Source organism: Hyperoodon ampullatus (genome assembly GCF_949752795.1).
Source record: "Hyperoodon ampullatus genome assembly, chromosome: 3".
Classification (NCBI taxonomy): Eukaryota; Metazoa; Chordata; class Mammalia; order Artiodactyla; family Ziphiidae; genus Hyperoodon; species Hyperoodon ampullatus.
Genome location: NC_136916.1, coordinates 8,951,516 through 8,972,753, shown reverse-complemented (window position 1 = coordinate 8,972,753; position 21,238 = coordinate 8,951,516). Strand labels below are relative to the sequence as shown.

The 21,238-nt window shown below is 39.3% G+C and overlaps 1 protein-coding gene across 4 annotated transcripts in view; it reads left to right on the top strand.

The window, feature by feature from the left end:
- The window catches only part of OPTN (optineurin), a 50,108-nt gene that overhangs the window by 8,271 nt on the left and 20,599 nt on the right, over positions 1-21,238 (top strand). For all 4 annotated transcript variants that reach the window (XR_013810804.1, XR_013810805.1, XM_079700839.1 and 1 more), the window contains exons 5-10: positions 2,107-2,241; positions 10,692-10,794; positions 12,316-12,431; positions 13,788-13,937; positions 14,313-14,406; positions 15,755-15,913. Coding sequence is in view for 2 of the 4 variants with exons in the window: in XM_079700839.1 (XP_079556965.1) it covers positions 2,107-2,241; positions 10,692-10,794; positions 12,316-12,431; positions 13,788-13,937; positions 14,313-14,406; positions 15,755-15,913 (757 nt within the window). In the remaining 2 variants the exon portion in view is untranslated. The remainder of the gene's footprint in view (positions 1-2,106; positions 2,242-10,691; positions 10,795-12,315; positions 12,432-13,787; positions 13,938-14,312; positions 14,407-15,754; positions 15,914-21,238) is intronic.

Genomic DNA, 21,238 nt, shown 5'->3' with positions numbered 1-21,238 from the left:
GGACAGACACGCTGGGCAGTCTTGTCACTTTCAGCTCTCCCCTGGGAGGCCAAACATGGTGGGCTGAAAAAGCCACTTATTAATTTATACCGGGACCTTTCAAGAATGTTCCATTTGAATTGCTATTTAATGTTGCAGCCCAAACTGGTGGAGAAGAAAAACTGTTTGGTGCCTTTGTTGGCGAACTGACCCCTCACCACTCTGTGTAGAGGTGTTTCATCTCCATCAGATGGGCAGTGAAAACAAGCTTCTTCTCAATTAAGAGGCCCATGTTTCCTGATTTGTTTACCAGTGCAGTCTGTTCTGGACCAGGCTGCCCAGCTGATAAGGGGGATGTTTCCATTTTGTCTTCCCTGTTCATTCCCGAGTACAAGCCAAGGTGACTAATTCAGGATAATCTTCCATAGCAATGACTGTTGTTGCTCTGAGTGACGGTGGCTGTTTTTTGAAAGTACCCAGGTATCTTACCTGGGGGATTGCAAGTAGACTTGTGACAAGTAGATATTAGGAAGCTGACACCTTAAGAGGTGGGGGACCTTGAGGAGGAGATGGCAGGGGAACTGGGCACCTGAGTCTCTTGTAAGCAGCTCTGACCCAGAATGCGCTGTCAGCTCATCCTCTGTAAGCAGGTTCCTACTGCATGACTCTGCTTAAGAAGAGTTATCTGAAAATCTCCCTAAGGATCTCGTCCCTCATAGGCTTTTAGTATCTTTTTTATATAACTTGATGAATGTACTTATAAAACATAAAAATGGGTTATTTTTTTTTCAGTTATGCTCCCAAGCCTTTGTATAAGGGAGAAAATCAGGATTAGATAATATTTTTTCATCAAACAGGGCAGTTGGCAGAAATGAAAGTTATTCCCTTTTTTAGTTAGAAATTCCTCAGCTTCCCCCTTTCCTCTATTGCTTTTTTTTTTTTTTTTTTTTTTTGTCTGCGTTGGGTCTTTGTTGCTGCGCGCAGGCTTTCTCTAGTTGCAGCGAGCGGGGGCTACTCTTTGTTGCGGTGCGTGGGCTTCTCTCTAGTTGTGGCGTGTGGGTTTTCTCTTCTCTAGTTGTGGCGCGCAGGCTCTAGGGCGTGTGAGCTCTGTAGTTGAGGCACAGGTTCCAGAGCGCTTGGGCTCTGTGGTTTGCGGCAGGTGGGCTCTGGTTGAGGCGCGCCAGCTCAGCAGTTGTGGTGCACAGGCTTAGCTGCCCCGCGCCATGTGGGATCTTAGTTCCCCGACCAGGGATCGAACCCGCATCCCCTGCATTGTAAGGCTGATTCTTTACCACTGGACCACCAGGGAAGTCCCCACACAGCTATTTTTTAATAACAGCTTCCTTACCCTGTTTGAAAGTATTTTAAGGAGTCAGAGATGGATTTCTAGGTTCAGAGTTTGAGCTTTGGCGATGGGAACTGGGATTGAATCCCGGCTTTTTGTTAGATGTGTGACCTTGAGTAGGTTACTGAAAGAGCAGCTGCCATTGGCATCAGCATAGTTGTCCAGAATGTTTAGTTGCTGCAGTGCTTGTTGTGGTTTTCTTCATCATTGAACTGCCTCTTGATTTAATCTGAGTTGGAAATCAAGAAAAATATTTGACGTGCCAACAGTGCCTACATTTCTCTGCTCTAATTGTTTGAAACCAGAAACAAAAATGATCTTCTTCTGATGAGAGAATGTGATGGTTTCGGTCGAGTTGGAGAAAGGCGGGTGGTCTGCGTGTCGCCATGGGCGGCACACATGCTTGTGCCCTTTGTATGACTGTGGTCTTCCTGGAGATTAGTCCTCTAGGAAAGCCGGACACCAAGAACCAGGGATACCTCTGCTCCACTGTTTCTGTGAGTCCTGTGGTCTGGTGCCGTGGACATGGTGACCATTTGGAGGAAGTGAGCACGTGCAGTGTAAATCGAGCCTACCCATCAGTCCCCACTCCTTCCCTGGAAACCATGGAAGAGTGAGGCACTGGTGGTCACCGGGCCAGCTGTGCTTGGTCTGTAAATGAGAATTAACTACAGAATATTCTGGAAAGCAGTTCCTTTAAACTGGTTCCAGTAATATTCGTAGATGCTGACATTTTTGTTTTCTCATGAAAACCTTTTAACCTTTATGCTGTCCTGATGTAGGAGCAAATCTGCAGAAGGTGCCAGGAATTATTTGGAATTTGAGGAATTAACTGTGAGCCAGCTCCTGCTTTGTCTAAGGGAAGGAAACCAGAAGGTGGAGAGACTTGAACTTGCCCTCAAGGAAGCCAAAGAAAGGTATGAAATAGGCAACGTGAAATATGCATACATTGCGCTTTTTTTTTTTAAGATGTTGGGGGTAGGAGTTTATTAATTAATTAATTTAGTTTTGCTGTGTTGGGTCTTCGTTTCTGTGTGAGGGCTTTCTCTAGTTGTGGCAAGTGGGGGCCACTCTTCATCGCGGTGCTCGGGCCTCTCACTATCGCAGCCTCTCTTGTTGTGGAGCACAGGCTCCAGACGCGCAGGCTCAGTAGTTATGGCTCACGGGCCTACTTGCTCCGCGGCTTGTGGGATCCTCCCAAACCAGGGCTCAAACCCGTGTTCCCTGCATTAGCAGGCAGATTCTCAACCACTGCGCCACCAGGGAAGCCCCATACATTGCTTTTTTAACAGCTTTATTGAGATATAATTAAGATACCTTACAATTCATCCATTTGAAGTGTACATTTCAATTTTTTTTTAGAATATTCACAGAGTTATGTAGCCTTTACCACATTATAATTTTAGAACATTTTTCCTTCCAAATAAGCAACCCAATACCTGTTAGCACTCACTCCCCATTCCTCCTAGTACTTCTACTTTCTGTCTCCATAGACTTACCTTTTCTGGACACTTCATACAAATGGAATCATACAACATGTAGTCTTTTGTGATTGGCTTATTTTATTTAGCATAATGTTTTCAAAGTCTATCCATGAGGTAGCATGTGTCAGTTCTTTTCTCCTTTTTGTTGCCAAATAATATTCCATGACGTAACTAGACAACGTTTTATCTCTTCATCATTTGATGAACATTGGGGTTGTTCCCACTTTTTGCCCATTATAAATAATATTTGCTCTCAACATTCATGCACAATATTTTGTGTGGACATATTTTTAAAATTCTCTGGGTATATACCTAGGAGTTGAATTGCTGGGTCACATGGTTACTGTTGAATATTTTGAGGAACTACCAAACTGTTTTCCACAGTGGCTGCACCATTTTACATTCTCACCAGCAGTGTGTGAGGGTTCCACTTACTCCACATCCACACGAACACCACTGTTGTCTATCTTTTTGATTATGACCATCCTCGTGGATGTGAAGTGGTATCTCATTGTGATTTTGATTTTGTTTCCCCAATGGCTAATAATGTGGGGCATCTTTTCATGTTGGCCATTTGTATATCTTCTTCTTTGCCCATTTAAAAACGTTGGATTGTCTTTTAATCATTGAATGGTAAGAGTTCATTAATATTCTGGATACAAGTCCTTTATGAAGTATATGGTTTGCAAATATTTTCTCCCAGTCTGTGACTTATCTTTTCACTTCCTTGATGGTATCATTTGCAGCACAAAATTTTTTTATTTTGATCTAGTCCTGTTTATCTGTTTGGTGTTTTGTCCCTTCTGCTTTTGGTGTTGTATCTAAGAAACCATTGCCTAACCCAAGGTTATAAAGATTCACCCCTGTATTTTTTCCTAAGAGGTTTATACTTTTAGCTCTTACATTTAAGTCTGTGATCCATATTGAGTACATTTTTGTGCATGGTGTGAGGTAAGGGTCCAACTACATTCTTGCATATGTAGATATATTGCTGTCCCACACCATTTGTTGAAAAGATAATTCTTTTCCTCACTGAATTGTCTTGACACCCCTGGTGTAGATCAGTTGACCATAAATGTAAAGATTAATTCCTAAACACTCAATTTTATTCAATTGATCTATATGTCTATCCTTATGTCAGTACTACGCGGTCTTTTTTTTTTTTTTTAAGGTGTTGGGGGTAGGAGTTTATTAATTAGTTTATTTATTTTTGCTGCGTTGGGTCTTCATTTCTGTGTGAGGGCTTTCTCCAGTTGTGGCAAGTGGGGGCCACTCTTCATCGCGGTGCGCGGGCCTCTCACTATCGCGGCCTCTCTTGTTGCAGAGCACAGGCTCCAGACACGCAGGCTCAGTAGTTGTGGCTCACGGGCCTAGTTGCTCCGCGGCATGTGGGATCCTCCCAGACCAGGGCTCGAACCCGTGTCCCCTGCATTAGCAGGCAGACTCTCAACTACTGCGCCACCAGGGGAGCCCCTACTACACAGTCTTGATTACTTTAGTTCTGTAGTAAATTTTGAAATTGGGAAATGCAAGTCCTCCAATTTTGTTCTTCTTTTAAAAGATTGTTTTGGCTATTCTGGGTCCCTTGTTTATTTTTTTTAATGTAATTCTTAGGGTAAGTTTGTTAATTTTGGGGGGGAAGCCAGCTGGGATTTTGTTAGGGATTGCATTGAGTCTGGAGATCGATTTGGGAAGCATTGCCATCTTAACAATATTAAGTCTTCTGATCCATAAACATGGGTGTCTTTCCATTTACTTAGGTCATCCTTAATTTCTTTCAATGATGTGTTGTAGTTTTCAGCATACATGTCTTGCACTTCTTTTTCAAAATTTATTCCTTTGTATTCTAGTCTTTTTGGTGCTATTATACATGAAATTGTTTTCTTAATTTCATTTTTGGATTATTCATTGCTAGTGTAGAGAAATACAACTGATTTTTTTTTTTTTTTTGGCGGTACGCGGGCCTCTCACTGTTGTGGCCTCTCCCGTTGTGGAGCACAGGCTCCAGACGCGCAGGCTCAGTGGCCATGACTCACGGGCCCAGCCGCTCGGCAGCATGTGGGATCTTCCCAGACCAGGGCACGAACCGGTGTCCCCTGCATCAGCAGGCAGACTCTCAACCACTGTGCCACCAGGGAAGCCCCTACAACTGATTTTTGTATATTGATCTTGTAGCCTGTAACCTTGCTGAATTCATTTATTAGTGCTAATCATTTTTTTAGTGGATTCCTTAGGATTTTCTATATACGAGATCATGTCATTTGCAAAGATATAGTGTTACTTCTTCCTTACCAACCAGGATTCCTTTTATTTCTATTTTTGCATAATTGCCCTGGCTAGACTTCCCGTACAATGTTAAATAAAAGAGGAGAAAGTAGACATCCTTGTCTTGTTCCTGATCTTAGGGGAGAACGCTTTCAGTCTTTCACCATTAAGCTGGTATTACCTTTGTTTTTCATAGATGCTTTTATCAAGTTGAGAAGCTCCCTTCTACTTCTAGTTACAATTTTTATCATGAAAGGGTTTTGGATTTTGTTAAATGCTTTTTCTGAGTCTATGAAGATGATTGTATGGGTTTTTTTTTAATATTTACTTTTAATTTATTTATTTGGCTGCGCCAGGTCTTCACTGCAGCATGGGGGATCTTTTTAATTGCGGCATGCGGGCTCTTAGTTGTGGCATGCAGACTCTTAGCTGTGGCATGCATATGGGCTCTAGTTCCCTGACCATGGATCGAACCCGAGCCCTCTACATTGGATCACAGAGTCTTAACCACTGGACCACCAGGGAAGTCCCTGTATGGGTTTTTTTAACCTCTATTAATATAATGTATTACATTGATTGATTTTTCAATGTCAAACTAACTTTTCATCCCTGGATAAATCCCACTTGGTCATGACGTATGATCTTTTTTATATGTTGCTGGTTTGGATTGCTAGTCTTTTGTTAAGGATCTTTGCATCTGTATACCTAAGGGGTACTGGTCTGTAGTTTTCTTATGTTGTCTTTGTCTGGCTTTGGTATAAGGGAAATACTGGCCTCATAGAATGTGGTATACACACGCACTTTGGGATAAAATTTATTTACCTCATAGAGTTGTGAAGTCAATGAATTTCTACGTGTGAATGAACTTTTTATGAAGGCAAAGTGCGAAACCACATAAGACGGGGGAGATAATGCAACAGTTTTAGGGTTCCATTGATTGCAACATTTAATAATAATATACTATAAATAGGATATACTATAATATACATAAATATATTATGTCTAAGACATAATTAATTCTCTCAGACATTATAAATGGCTCATTAATCTTAAAATTATAGCACTATAAGAAGCACTTTCTAACTGAAGCAGTTGAAATTTTTAACTATAAGATCTGTTTTTAAAATATGAAGCATAAGTTATTTATTCAGAATGAGGGTAACCTAGAATAATCAGTGTTTGTCCAATGACTTATTTGATCCTCAGCTCTTTTCAGAGGTGAAAAATGTATGATAGCTATGAATCGTAGGTTTTTACCCCATATCCTACCGCTGTCCCTTAGAAAAGTTCAGAGGTTAACTTCCAGGAAACTAGTACCATGTATTCTAATGGAGTAAAATATTCATCCTGCCTTTTTGACAAGTCCCAAAATCTAGTAATAATGCACAGAAAAATAATTAAGTAAAAGCATTCTTTTTACACCTTAATTATTCCAGCTGATTTTTAAAGGGAAGATGTTTTGCTCTGAAAAAGACCCTTAATGGTCATGAGTAATCAGTGTGTTTCTGTTTCATTGGCACGTTTAACCTCCTGAGTTCTGCACACCAATCTGAGAAGTGACATTTAGCCAGTAATTCATCCTTCCTCAGATAACATGATTAGCTTTAATAATAAAAGTGTAAACTTAGGAATTTTCTGATTATATATCCAGATCTTTCATATAATCTAGTGTATATTTCCTGCTTTCAAAATAATGATAGCTCTCTGTCTGGAGGTATAGCTTTTCAGATTGCAGCTAGGAAGTCAGGCCTGCCTTTGAGATGGGTGTTTCCCTCTCTCACCCTGAGCTCCCTGTAAAGGATCCCTTTCTCAATAGCATTAAATTTCCATTTTGTGAGTCAGCCTTCTCGCAGTATTTAACACCTGGCAAGTCAGTGATTGGTTGCCAAGAGTAATGTTCCCCATGTGGGTATTAGGATGACCTCCTGGCTAAGGTCGGACTGAAACCAAGAAATAAAATCACTGATTCCTGGACAACCTGGCTTGATTTACTATGTGGGATATGATGGAAAGACATTCCAAGACCTAACATGTCTTTTTCTCAAATACATAAGTCAGTCTTCAACCATTTTCATGAGAAATAGGGGTAATAGTTTAAAATTTACTCTGAAAAATTTTAGGGATTTGTGGGGACAGTGGACAACAGACTTGCCTTTCTTCCATTGTTTGCCAGGATTCATATTTCATGCAATTTGTGTCTTCTGAACAAACTTAAACTGATAGCCAGGAAGGAGAGGGAAAGTGTATATGAAGTGTGACCCGGGATAATCAAGAGGTAGTAGGGAAAAGTCAGCCGAGATGAAAATTTGCCCTACAAAATTAAGTTGAAATGCAAATGTAGGTCAGAAGCCTGCGTCCTATGCGAGTGGCGTGATAACGGCCCATCCTTCGACCCAGCACCAACCAGCTCTTGGCCCATTGATTTGCTTAGCTAGAAACAGTGCCTGTGCACCAATTAGGTTGGGCAGTTTGCAACAGATACTAATGCTGTTTATTTGTTATTATCACTAAGCTTTTTAAAAATCAGGTTTGAATTCACATAGTTTAAAGAATTGGTTCCACAAGCTTTTTACGGAAAAACAGTAATTCTTTGACCAACCCCCCTCCACCCCCCACCTCCTTTTCCTGCTTCTCAGACAACCACTTGCAACATATTTAGCTGGTTCTTTTGATACATACTCCCATATATCAAGATTAAATTGCTACTTAAATTTTTTTTCCTATTTTAGACATAATCTATTGACCTCCCACTATGAAGGATGAGGATTTAACTGCCTTTCACTCTCACCATTGTCACTACACACACTTCTGGACCCTTCCCACCCCACTCCAAAACTGATTATATGGACATTCAGTTAGATCACTACTCAGTGTTTATTATTATTATGCGTACATACCCACGCACACATACAGTTCTCTGTTGAGCTGTGCTCTATGCTTTGACCACTTTTCCTTTTTTATACTTAAAAAAAAAATCTCTATGCAGAATTACCTTTATAAAAATTTGCTTAGTTCTACCATACTCTTCTCCAATGAGGAAATCTCAATTACATTAAAACATGTTAGTAGTCTAATAGTTTTCTCTTGAAGACTTTTCTCCTGGAGTCAGCCTGGTTGTTATCTAGGTCCTGCTGTATTGCAGTCATCTTGGAATCTCCCTTTGTCATTGTCCTGTGGAATTCCTTCATCTCTACTGTGTTGGATCACCTGTTTCCTGAATCCAATGCCTTTCTCATTCTCTAAATATCTTTAAATATCTCCACTAACTTACTAAGAAAGAATATATGGGAAGGATATTTTCTGAGATCTGCATATCTGAAAATCTCTGTTTCTACCTTTATACTTAATGGATAATTTGGCTAGATATAGAAATCTGTATTGGATATAATTTTCCCTCCAAATTTTGAAAGCATTACTTCATCGTATTCTAGCTTTTGGTGTTAATGTTGAAAAACTCATTGCCATTCTGATTCTTAATCTTTTGGTTTAAAACTTCTTCTGTTTTTCGTCTCCCCCAAAGGTTCTTTGCTCTGTCTCAAGTTTTCTGACGTTTCACATGTGCTTTGGTGTGACCTTGTTATCATCCATTTGTTCTGGACATTCTTGGCCTCTTTCGTTCTGCAAACTCATGTCCTTCACTTCTCGAAAAATGATCTTGAAATAATTCAGGGATAATCTCTCATCCTCAGTTTTCTCTGTTCTCTCATTCTAGCACTACTGTTGTTTTTAATTGGACCTCCTGGACCAGTCCTCCGACTTTCTCAACTGGGTGTTCCTCTTTTCCAGTTTTCCCTCTCTCCTTATCTCTCTCTTTCTCTCCATCCCCCCTTCACTCTTGCTCTTTCTCTTTTTCTGCTTTCTGATACATTTGATCAACTTTCATCCTCTTTGTGGGGCGGGGGACAGTTCCTTTGAATGTTCCTCTTCCATTTTATTATGGTGGTAATATGTTTCCTTCTGTCCCTAAGGATATTAATGATAGGTTTTTTTTTTTTTGAAGTTTTTTCCCCTTGGCATATTCTAATTTCAGTAAGTTGTTTTATTTTCTGGTTTACTTTGTCTGTTTCATTTTAAGGTTTTCCTGAAATGTCTGGTAATCTTTACTGTTTGATCGGATTTAAGACTGGGGGGTTAGATGCTGATCAAAGTGCTGTGTGGGGCTTCCCCGGTGGCGCAGTGGTTGAGAATCCGCCTGCCAATGCGGGGGACACGGGTTCGAGCCCTGGTCCGGGAAGATCCCACATGCCGCGGAGCAACTAAGCCCGTGTGCCACAACTACTGAGTCTGCACTCTAGAGCCTGTGAGCCACGACTGCTGAAGCCTGTGCACCTGGAGCCCATGCTCTGCGACAAGCGAAGCCACCGCCATGAGAAGCCCACGCACCACAACAAAGAGTAGCTCCCGCTCGCCGCAACTAGAGAAAAGCCCGCGCGCAGCAACGAAGACCCAACACAGCCTAAAATAAATAAATAAATAAATAAATAAATAAATATATTAAAAAAACAAACAAACAAAGTGCTGTGTGCATGTGTAGGGAGATCTGGCTGGGAGGTTTCCTTGGGGAAGTCTTACGTCAGAAACTTTAAATCTTTTCCTTATCCTGATCAAATTCTCCAGAGGAGACTTTTCCAGTCTCCTGTCTAAAGGGTACTTTTCTAGATGCCAGCCTTCTGGAGATGAGTAGGAACAGAAGGCTGAGGGTCTTAGTATTCTGTAAGTTCCCCTCTTTTCAGTAGGGAACCCAACCCCTCAACTCTGATTAATGACTCTGAGTCATTAATGACTCTTTATTTTATGACCTTCTAGTCATTCTTAAACAGGTCCCAACTTTATCCCCACGTCCAGAGGTACCTGGTGTCACTGATTCCTGAGCCTTTGGGGTCCCACAGTATGAAGTGGGTTCCATCTTGGCTCTCCCTACTGTTGGCTCAGATCCAGTCCTCTTGGGCTATCTAGTCAGTTCCCACTCATACCTAATGCTTCCCAAATCTTGCTATTATTTCCTCTCCCTTTCTCTTTGTTCTTGTAGGTATGTGGCTTGTAAAAGTCATTTTAGTGGTATTCAAGGTGGGGGAAAAATTACATGCGTATATTTAAATCTACCATCTTTAACCACAAGTCTCTTTATTTCATTTGTATCGGGATGGCTTTCACATGATTATGATTCAGTGTAAGAATGTTGCTATATTTGTTTGTTTTCAGGACCTCATAAACTTAGATGTGTCCCAAAAAACAAGTCTTTCCCTCTCTGCCGAATCCTTATAAAGGGACACCCACTCTCACGTAGCACATATGCATGCACATGTGTACACACATAAAAACACAAATTAAAAAAATATTTCTGTGCATGACAATGACGTGAAAAGAGGCAGTATTTTTTAGTGTTCAAGATAAATTATACATATCTTATACCTCCATGTGCATTCATCCCTTAAATCAATTCTAGCCAATATCAGGCTGAAAGCAAAACCAGAGCTAATACAGAGAATGCGAAGAGGTTTTGAAAACATTGATCTTCTATCCAAATTTTGAACAATGTTCTTTTCAGTACTTCCACAATTGTTTTTCCTCTGGAAGCCAAAGAGAAAGTAACTTTTCTATATTCTTTAATTTTTCAGAATTTCTGATTTTGAAAAGAAAGCGAAGGATCGTTGTGAGATTGAGACCCAGACAGAGGGGCGCACAGAACAAGAGAAAGAAGAGGAGAAAGGCACAGAAACTGTGGGTACTAAGAGTCTAAGACTGTTACCACACCCCCGATGGACAGAGAGTAGTGCAGGCGCTGGAGCCGAGTCTTGTGATGTGTTATTGGCTTTAGCAATAGAGAAATAATTTCCATGTTGAATATTTTCTATTTCTCTTATATTTCCCTGTCCTGATCTGAATTTCATTCATTGTAAATTGTACTGAGATGTATTTCTATCCTAGTGATTCTAGGAGATCACCTCTCTCTCTCTTCTTGGCTGATTTTCTCTCCAGAATTCCTAAGTGGACAGGCCCACTAATTGAGAAAGGAATTTTGTCCAATTTATAAATAAGATCATTTGAGGATGTGACCCAGAAATGTAAGGTAGAATTGAAAGATCTTGGTTCTATCCCACTACTGGTTTGAATAAAATAGTATGAACAAAAAAGGTTCATTTTTATATACATGCTCATATACATTTCTGTTCTGTGGCAACTCAGAGACGTGCTTCATAGCCTGCAAACACAGTCTGAAGCTTAGGGAAAGGTGATGAAGGCAGGAAGTTGTAAGACCCACAGTAGCCCATGAGAAAGGCATTTACATAAAATACTTTAGCTAATTTATTTATTCAGCAAATATATATCAAATGCCTACTGTATGCCATGCTCTGGGCTGAGTCTCCTACTTTCAAGAGAATGGAGAATATTTTAAAAACTGAGATGAAGAGAACACCTGTGAGTAATAGTACCCTGTTGACTAAAACTAATCGATAACTAATAATAGAGAAGTACTGAGACTTCCCTGGCACCATAAAACTCACTGACAAAAATTCTAGAGCTGCCAGGAAATAGGCAGTACAGTGAAAATAGTTGAGTAAACTAGAAAAATAAATCAGCCAGGGAATATGGGCATGAGTTGCTAGATGGATAAATAAGATTGTGCTTTGACATCACTGTGATCTGTGATCCCTTGAACTATGATCAGGATTCTTTTTTTTTTTTTTTAATTTTTGGCTGCTTTGGGTCTTTGTTACTGCATGCGGGCTTTCTCCAGTTGTGTCGAGCAGGGGCTACTCTTCATTGCAGTGCACGGGCTTCTCATTGTGGTGGCTTCTCTTGTTGTGGAGCATGGGCTCTAGGCACGTGGGCTTCAGTAGTTGTGGCTCACGGCTCTAGAGCACAGGCTCAGTAGTTGTGGTACACGGGCTTAGTTGCTCCGTGGCATGTGGGATCTTCCTGGACCAGGGCTCTAACCTGTGTCCCCTGCATTGGCAGGCGGATTCTTAACCACTGCACCACCAGGGAAGTCCAGGATTCATTTTAATTAAGATAAAGTCATTATCACAAGTGCATCCAAACTGATCAGTTAATGATCTATAAGGAAACAGAGTTGTACCCAAAGCTTTTTTTTTCCATACAAGATATTTGGGGCGTTAATTGCCAAAAGTTTAATCAATTCAACAGTCTTATTTAGACACCAGTGGTTCACACTGTTTTCTCACAAAGAGGTTCATTTAGCCTCTGAATAATGCGTGTTTGTGATTGCCTGGATGACAGGTTGGAAGTGAAGTGGAAACGTTGAACCTTCAGGTGACAACCCTGTTTAAGGAGCTTCAGGAGGCTCACACGAAACTCAGTGAGGCTGAGCTAATGAAGAAGAGACTTCAGGAAAAGTAAGAATGAGAGATGAATTTTATCCTCCTTCGAAAAGTGTACAGTTTTACAAAATATGTTAATATACAAAATATAGTTTTATTACTGTTTTACTGAGTAAAAGAAAAAGAGACCTAATTAAAATATGAATTCAGAAAACACTAATGTTCAGGTTAATATAGAAACATGAAGTCCTTGTAGTAATATGGGGGAATGGGCCCAAGGGACTCTGATTCTGCTGTTTGGGGACATTTGTTGAGTGTATATGAGGACCTGGAAAAAGCAGTGAGCCAGACTTCCTGTGACTTACGTAGGCTGACAACATTGATGTGAACAAACATAAAAGCTACAAAGGGCAAGAAGAACCTGAGTGAGATCTACTTAGGAAAAAAAATTGATTTTCAATCAGTTATGAAGTCTAATTTATAAATTGAGAGAATTTTGCGTTTGCTTGTTTCTCTTGATGTAAGAAGTTATCCCAAATTTAGGAAAGCTAAGTTGATGTTGTTCTTTTGGATTAGTTAGCAAACATATTTCCAGCACAATATACAAGTGTATGTTTCCATGGAGTTACACTGACCAAGGTTGTACAGTATTAATGGTTATCTAGTACAGCATAGCAGCTGACGCTAAGGACTTGGATAAACAGACCTAAGGTTGAAATATGGATCTACCCCTTATTTGTGGTATTACCCTGGACAAGTTATTTATTTAACCTCTCTGAGTCTCAGTTTTATCAGTTGTAAACTGTGTGTCATAATTCTGACTTTGTATTAAGTAAGCTAATGTTTAACATGCTTTGCGTTAATGCCTTGCACGTAGCTATCATTGGTTTGTATTTGCTGTTATATTGAAATTTTCTCTCTGATCTTTAAGAGGACTGAAAGCATTTCCTTCTCCCCTATTGAATCTTTGTCAGAAGTCATATTTTTTGTGCTTAACAGAGCCCATAGTTTTAAAAATACTAAAGATATCCATGAATCACTATATGAGAAGCACCTCTAGCCAATTACTAGTTTGGTCTGTATCTAAATCACAGAAATATACTTGCATGACTAGTTGAAACAATTACTCCAAGTAGTAGCTTGTGTGATCTTAGATCTGTACTTGTTTATGTTAGGCATAAGGGTTCAGAAATATGTAAATTTCTTTTTACAAAAATCTGTATTTTTTTATATTCAGGCATAATGGTTCAGAAATATTACTTACTTCTAGTAAAGAAGCAGGGAGGATAAAATATTTAATTTTGTACTGTTAAATTTTTGAAAAATGTAATCCTAAAATTCTTTGCATTTGCTACATAATCTGGGGATTCATTTAAAAGCTACTGAGAAGTAAAGTATTGTTTGTCCTCATGAAATTTTGCTCTTTCTTAGATGTCAGGCCCTTGAAAGGAAAAATTCTGCAACCCCATCAGAGCTGAATGAAAAGCAAGAGCTTGTTTATAATAACAGAAAGTTAGAGCTCCAAGTAGAAAGCATGCGATCAGAAATCAAAATGGAGCAAGCAAAAACAGAAGATGAAAAGTGAGTATGCTGTGACTGAATGGCTACTTGCTAAAAGAAGATAAAATAGCTCTTTTATGCAGATTGGAATCAGGATTTAAGAATAAATTTAAAATTTTTTCTCTTTTATTTATTTGAAGGCGTACTAGTAGACTTTGCTGTGGAGATAAATGTTAAGTTTTATAATAACAATTATGAAAATTATTTGTAATCTGTCTTGATTGGGGAGGGGGGAATTGTTTTCTTTGCAAGTAAGAACATGCTAGTAGGTGGTGGGATGATAAGGGTGGGAGGGAAAATTTTGTCACCTGAGTGTTCAGAAGAGGGTTGGGAGGTAAGACTAAGCTTCTATGATATTTTTCCCAAGATTCCATTTTAAAATTTCTTTTTAAATAGGTCCAAATTAGCCACTCTACAGCTGACACACAACAGGCTTCTTCAAGAATACAATAATGCACTGAAAACAACTGAGGAACTAAAAAGAAGAGAGGTACTCACAGAAAAAAAATTACTTTCATAGCCATTTAACATTTTATGTAAATATTTAAAGTAGTTGTGTTAATCCTTAACTAGGTCTGGTTTCAAGGGTTGTTTTTCCATTTATAATTGATTTCTTGTGCCTAAGTGTTTATAACATTTTATAACTCCTGATATTCCACACATGTATAATGTGCCTTGTGCACAGAGGTGATGTGCATTTCCTACGGTCGGAGTACAGTTTTAGCATTTTTTTTTATAAATTTATTTACTTATTTATTATTTATTTTTGGCTGCGTTGGGTCTGTTGCTGTGCGCAGGCTTTCTCTAGTTGCAGTGAGCGGGGGCTACTCTTCGTTGCGGTGCGCGAGCTCTCATTGCGGTGGCTTCTCTTGTTGCGGAGCACGGGCTCTAAGCATGCAGGCTTCAGTAGTTGTGGCACACAGGCTCAGTAGTTGTGGCTCGCGGGCTCTAGAGCACGAGCTCTAGAGTACAGGCTCAGTAGTTGTGGCGCATGGGCTTACTTGCTCCGCGGCTAAGCTTTTAGCATTTCTAACAGTGGATGGTTTGTAGGAGAGCTGAGCCTGGGCTCCTACATGAGTAATGACTGTATAGTGAGACTGCTGCCTGGAGCTATCACAAGGCTATCTTGCCTGCTGTCAGTGAACTTGAGGCCCTGGACTTATCCGGCTGCATCTTAAATTATTGTAATAGTAATAGTAATAATGCCCCCAGAATGGTGTGATAATTTAAACACCAGGGATAGAGATGTCAGGTAATAGATGTATTAATTAACCCGATGGTGGGAATCCTTTCACAATGTATATGTATATCAAATCATCATGTTGTGTACTTTATAAATATTTTACAATTTTATTTGGCAGTTTTACCTCAATAAAGCTGGAATAAATAAAGACCACGGGAGCTTCGAATTAGAAGGGGTCTTTGAGTTTATATTCTTAGAAATATATTTTGTTTTTCATTTACTTTTACTAGAATATTGTTCCTCTCTAGGACCTAGTAAATTTTTAATTTAAACATTCCACTGACTTCATAAAGTAAGAGTAATGTGAGCGGAAGAACAGGAGTATCAGCAACTTACACCCACCCTGAGATAGGGTTTGTTATTATCTCCCTTATTTTAGTGTTTTCTTTTTATAAATCATTATTTTAAATTAGGAAATTATTATCTTCAAGCTGTAAATTTAAGTGCATGAAAGTTACTGAATAAGTTATCACTGCTGATTAACAGAATAATTTAGCGCCAGTAATTTTTAAAAAAATAAACCTTCATCTAATATTTTACTAAAATAGGTTGAATTATTTCAAAACCATGTCTAGAATAAGTTTGTCTTTTTCAGTCGGAAAAAGTGGATAAGGTGGTGCTGCAGGAACTGAGTGGAAAGCTGGAACTGGCAGAGAAAGCCCTGGCTTCCAAGCAGCTCCAAATGGATGAGATGAAGCAGACCATTGCCAAGCAGGAGAAGGACCTGGAAACCATGGCTGTTCTCAGGGCTCAGGTAGACTTCGTTCCCAAATGTGAGCCGAGGCAGGCCAACCCCGATTATATTCTCTAACAGGAAAGTGATAGTGCTTAAAATATATTTTTTGATTTTATACTATTTCCACCAGTATATATATATATATATTTTTTTTTTTGCGGTACGCGGGCCTCTCACTGTTGTGGCCTCTCCCGTCGCGGAGCACAGGCTCCGGATGCGCAGGCTCAGCGGCCATGGCTCACGGGCCCAGCCGCTCCGCGGCATGTGGGATCTTCCCGGACCGGGGCACGAACCGGTGTCCCCTGCATCGGCAGGCGGACTCTCAACCACTGCGCCACCAGGGAAGCCCTCCACCAGTATATTTTTAAAAACCTTTTTACCGAAGTATATCACAGGTGGAAAGTGCACCACACTTTTAAGTGTATTACTCACTGAATTTATCTATCCTACAGTTTATAGACAGCTGGATTACTTCCAGCTTGGGGCTTTGTGTTTAATGTTGCTCTGTCATTCTTATGCGTGTCTCTTTGTTCACCTGTGCATTCATTTCTGTTGGGTACACACCTAGGAGTGGAATTGCTTGTTCATAGAATATGCATGTTACTCAGCTTTAATAGATAATGCCAAAGAGGTTTCCAAAGTGGACCAGTTTTCACTCCCACCAACAGAGAGTTCCTATTGCTCTATATCCTTACCCATACTTGTATTATCAGAATTTTTAACCATTCTAGTGGGTTTATAATGGTGTCTCATTAAATTTGCACTTCCCTGATGGTATGAGAGTGAGTACTTTTTCAGATGTTTACTGGCCTTCTAAGCATCCCCTTTTGTGAAGAGCCTGATCAGGTCTTTGCCCAATTTTCTTCTGGTTTTCTGGCTTTTTCTTCAATTTATAGGAGTTCTTTATATATTCCACATACAAGCCCTTGCCAGTTATACTTTTTGAAGATTTCTTGACTCTATGATTTGCCTTTCCACTCTCATGAAGGTGTCTGTTGAACGAAAATTCTTAATTTTAATGCAGTCCAGTTTATGAGTTTTTTTATTTATGATTATAGTACTTTTTGTGTCCTGTTTTAAAAACTTTCACTATCTCAGGGCCATGAACATATTCTCCTATGTTGTCTTCTAAAAGTTTTATGGTTTTGCCTTTTACATTAAGATCTAAAAACCATCTGTAATTAGCTTTTCTATATGGAGTGAGGTAAGGGTAAAGATTCATATTTTTTTCTGCATGAATATCCTGTTCATTTGGTGCCATTTATTTAGAAGGTCATCTTTTCTTAAGGACTCTGCTGCCCTCTTTGTCACATATTGTGTCCAGGTACCACGGGTCTATTTCTGGATTCTATACTGTTCCATTGGGCTATTTGTACATCCTTGCTCTGGTACCATACTGTCTTATTATAAAGAATCAAATGCTTTGATATCTGGTAGAAAGTCTTCCTACCTCATTGAGATTCTTCAAGAGGACCTTAGGTTTTCCTTTTCTTATAAATTTCAGAATTCGCTTGATATTTTCTACACAGAAAAAAAAAACCTGGGATTTTGATTAGAATTTTATTAAATATATATAAATCAATTTGGAGATGACTGGCAACTTTACATCATTGACTCTTCCAGTCCACGAACATGACATATCTTCTTTAATTATTTTCAGTCATATTTTTAATCTTCTTAGTAAAGATTCTGCTCATCTTTTATTAGATTATTCTTAGATATTTTCTATTTTTTCCATATTTTCTATTTTTATGATAATTTTATAAATAGCATTTTTTTTTTTTTTTTTTTTTTTTTTTTTTTTGTGGTATGCGGGCCTCCCACTGTTGTGGCCTCTCCCGTTGCGGAGCACAGGCTCCGGACGCGCAGGCCCAGCAGCCATGGCTCACGGGCCCAGCCGCTCCGCGGCATATGGGATCCTCCCAGACCGGGGCACGAACCCGTATCCCCCGCATCGGCAGGCGGACTCCCAACCACTGCGCCACCAGGGAGGCCCAAATAGCATTTTTTAAAACTTCATTTTCTAATGGTTGCTGCTATATAGAAATACAATTGATTTCTAATATTGACTTTCCATGCAGTCAACTTACTCAACTCACATTTTAATTCTAATAATATTTCTGAATATTCCTTTGGACTTGGTACACTAAGATCAGTTGAATAATGACAGTTTTTTTTTTTTTTTCCTTTCCAGTTCATTATATTTTTTTTTCTTTCTTTTTCTTGCCTTATTACACTGGCTGGGACCCCAGTGCAATGCTGTGTAACAGTGGAGAGAGCAGGCAGCCTTGCCTTGCTCTCAGTCTCAGTGGCAGTGTGTTCAACATTTCACTGTTGAGTGTGTGGTGTTTGCTATAGGCTTTACATGGATATCACTTATTAGATTAAGAAAATCCCCTTCTCTTCTTTGTTTGCCAAAAATGTTTATTCTGAGTGGATGTTGAATTTTATTTAGGAAATGTTTTTTCTTCATATAATGATACAATTAGATAATTATATGCCTTTTTCCTTTAATTTGTTAATGTGGTAAATCACATTGATTTTTTAAATATTAAACTTTGCCTTTCTTGAATTATCCTCTGTATATATTGTTGGATTTGGTTTGCTTATATTTTGCTTAGGATTTTTGTAGCTATATTCTTGAGTAAGATTGGCCTAGAATTTTCTTTCTGCTCATATCCTTGTTGGGTTTGGATTTCAGGGTTTTACTGGCCTCATAAAAACAAGTTGGGGCACATTTCTTCTTTCACTCTTCTCTGAAAGAATTTGTGTACAATTGGCTGGTTGTGAGTGTTTTGGCCCACTTTTCATACTGGTGGGTGGAGTCCTTAGAGAAGAGTTTTATTAGTGAACATACATCCTGCCTGAGATGTAAAATCACCAAAAAAGTGGGAGGAAACCTTTTTTTGTTTGTTCCTATTTTGTTTGTTTGCTTAATTAAAAGTGGGATCATGCCATACATTTTGCACTACTTTTTCATTCATGATATATCTTGGATATCTCTCCATGTCATTATTCACAGCCATATGTAGTTTTTCTTAACAGTTGTATGGTGTCCAAAGTGTACATTGCCATGACAGGTTTAACCAGTCCTCTATTAATGGACCTGTAGGTTGTACCAATATTTTTGCTATTATCAACAATGCTGAACTGAACATTCTTGTATCTGTGTCTTTGTGCACTTGTGGAATCTCTTGTAAGATACAGAAATGGAATGGTTGGGTCATTGAATATGCCTGTTTTTAAGTTAAATAAGTATTACCAAGTTGTCTTCCAAAAATGCATAATGAAAATTATTCTCTCACCAAAAGTAGATGAGAGCTCCTATTTCCCCACATCCTTGCATCACTCTTTTAAATGTTTGCCAATCTGAAGAAGATAAACAGATTATTTGTAGTGTAACAATGCCAGAAGTTTATTATTCCCTATATACATACTCAGTACCAGCTGCCCAGAGTGGCTGGCCCAGTGAAATATGGAAGTGGTTGACTGAACTTATGGTTTTAGTTTTATTTCAACAGGAATAGAATTTCAACCTGAGCTCTTTAAGGCATTTCCTTTGTTTGTACATGATACTGTAGTCATGTACTTTTGCCATGTTCTGTACGGAGACATTTGTTTTGTTTTGATGGATACTCTTTTTTTTTTTTTTTTTTTTTGATGGATACTCTTGTTCATTCATTCAACAACTCTTTTTTGAGCACTTTTTGTCAGACACTGTTCTCACTGCCGGGGATATAGGAATGGACAAAACAAAGGCCCAGTTCTTACTGGCTCAAAGCTTATAAATGATGGAGGTGAGGCTCTAACTCAGATTTAGGTCTGACTCAAAAAAAAGCCCATAATCTATCAATGATAACCATAAAATGTTGGATCACTCACAAATGGCAGAAGTCCCTTAAAATGATCTATTTCATACTTTTTTTGGTAACTATAGTGTGATTAGAATATTTAAATTTTTATTAATTTTACTTTTTAAAGTAATGGATAAAAATTTGTATCGAAAAAAAAAAATTTGTATCCGAGAACCACTAAATTTGAAATGAAAAACCCAATTTTAAATATAGGAAGTTAAAAACTGGTATTAAAATAATGCTCAATTCACTATTAAGGCATTCTTTTTTTTTTTTTTTTTTTTTTGCGGTACGCGGGCCTCTCACTGTTGTGGCCTCTCCCGTTACGGAGCACAGGCTCCGCACACGCAGGCTCAGTGGCCATGGCTCACGGGCCCAGCCGCTTCGCGGCATGTAGGATCTTCCCAGACCGGGACACGAACCCGTGTCCCCTGCATCAGCAGGCGGACTCTCAACCACTGTGCCACCAGGGAAGCCCTAAGGCATTCATTTTTACTTTATAATTTAAGAGTGAAGAAATTACATATTATGGCATATTTACTTTTTTATAGGTAACAAATTATTCTCCAAACATAGCAGCTAAAACAACAAGCATTTGTTATCTCACACAGTTGCTATGGATCAGGAATCCAGAGCAGCTTAGCAGGGTGATTCTGACTCAGGGTCTCTCATGAGGCTGCACTCAGGATGGACTGAAAGATCTATTTCCAAGATGGCTCATTCTCATGGCTATGGGCGGGAGGCCTCAGTTCCTGACCATGTGTGCCTCTCCATAGGGCTGCTTGAATACCCTCATGACATGGCAACTAGCTTCCCCCAGAGCAAGTGATCCCTGAGAGAACAAGGCAGAAGCCATGGTGTCCTTTATGACCTAGTTTCAGAAGCCACACACCATTACTTCTGTAATATCCTAGTGGTTACACAGGTTGGCCCATTCATTGTGGGAGGGGACCACATGAGGGTATGATTACCAAGAGGTAAGGATCGCTGGCGCCATCTTGGAGGCTGGCTACCACTGTGGAAAGCAGTATGGTAAATGGAAGTGTCCATGGTACATGGGCTTCAATCTGGATTCAAACGCTGGTTTGAGCACTTAACTAATTTCCCCAAGATTAAGAGCTATTAAATTTATAAATGTAAGATGAGCATAGCAATTCTGCCTTCCCAGGATTTTGGATAAGGAGGAAATAAAATGGTCAATAAGGGCGCCAAACATAGGACCCTGCAGATGTTTGGAATTCAATAATAGCATCTATTTATTGTTGTTATTTTAAATTTAGCTTAAGGCCAGCCTTCATAAATATACCTCACAGGGTAAATAAACCATTTACTATATTAAGCTAGTGCTGAATATTATTTTTAAAAAAGAGACCAGAGAATTTTACTGAACTAATGGTACACACAGTATTTAAACTACCTATATCTGTGTAATTGCTGGGCTCTGATAGTTTAAAGCACGCACACACACACACACACACGTAACTTGTGT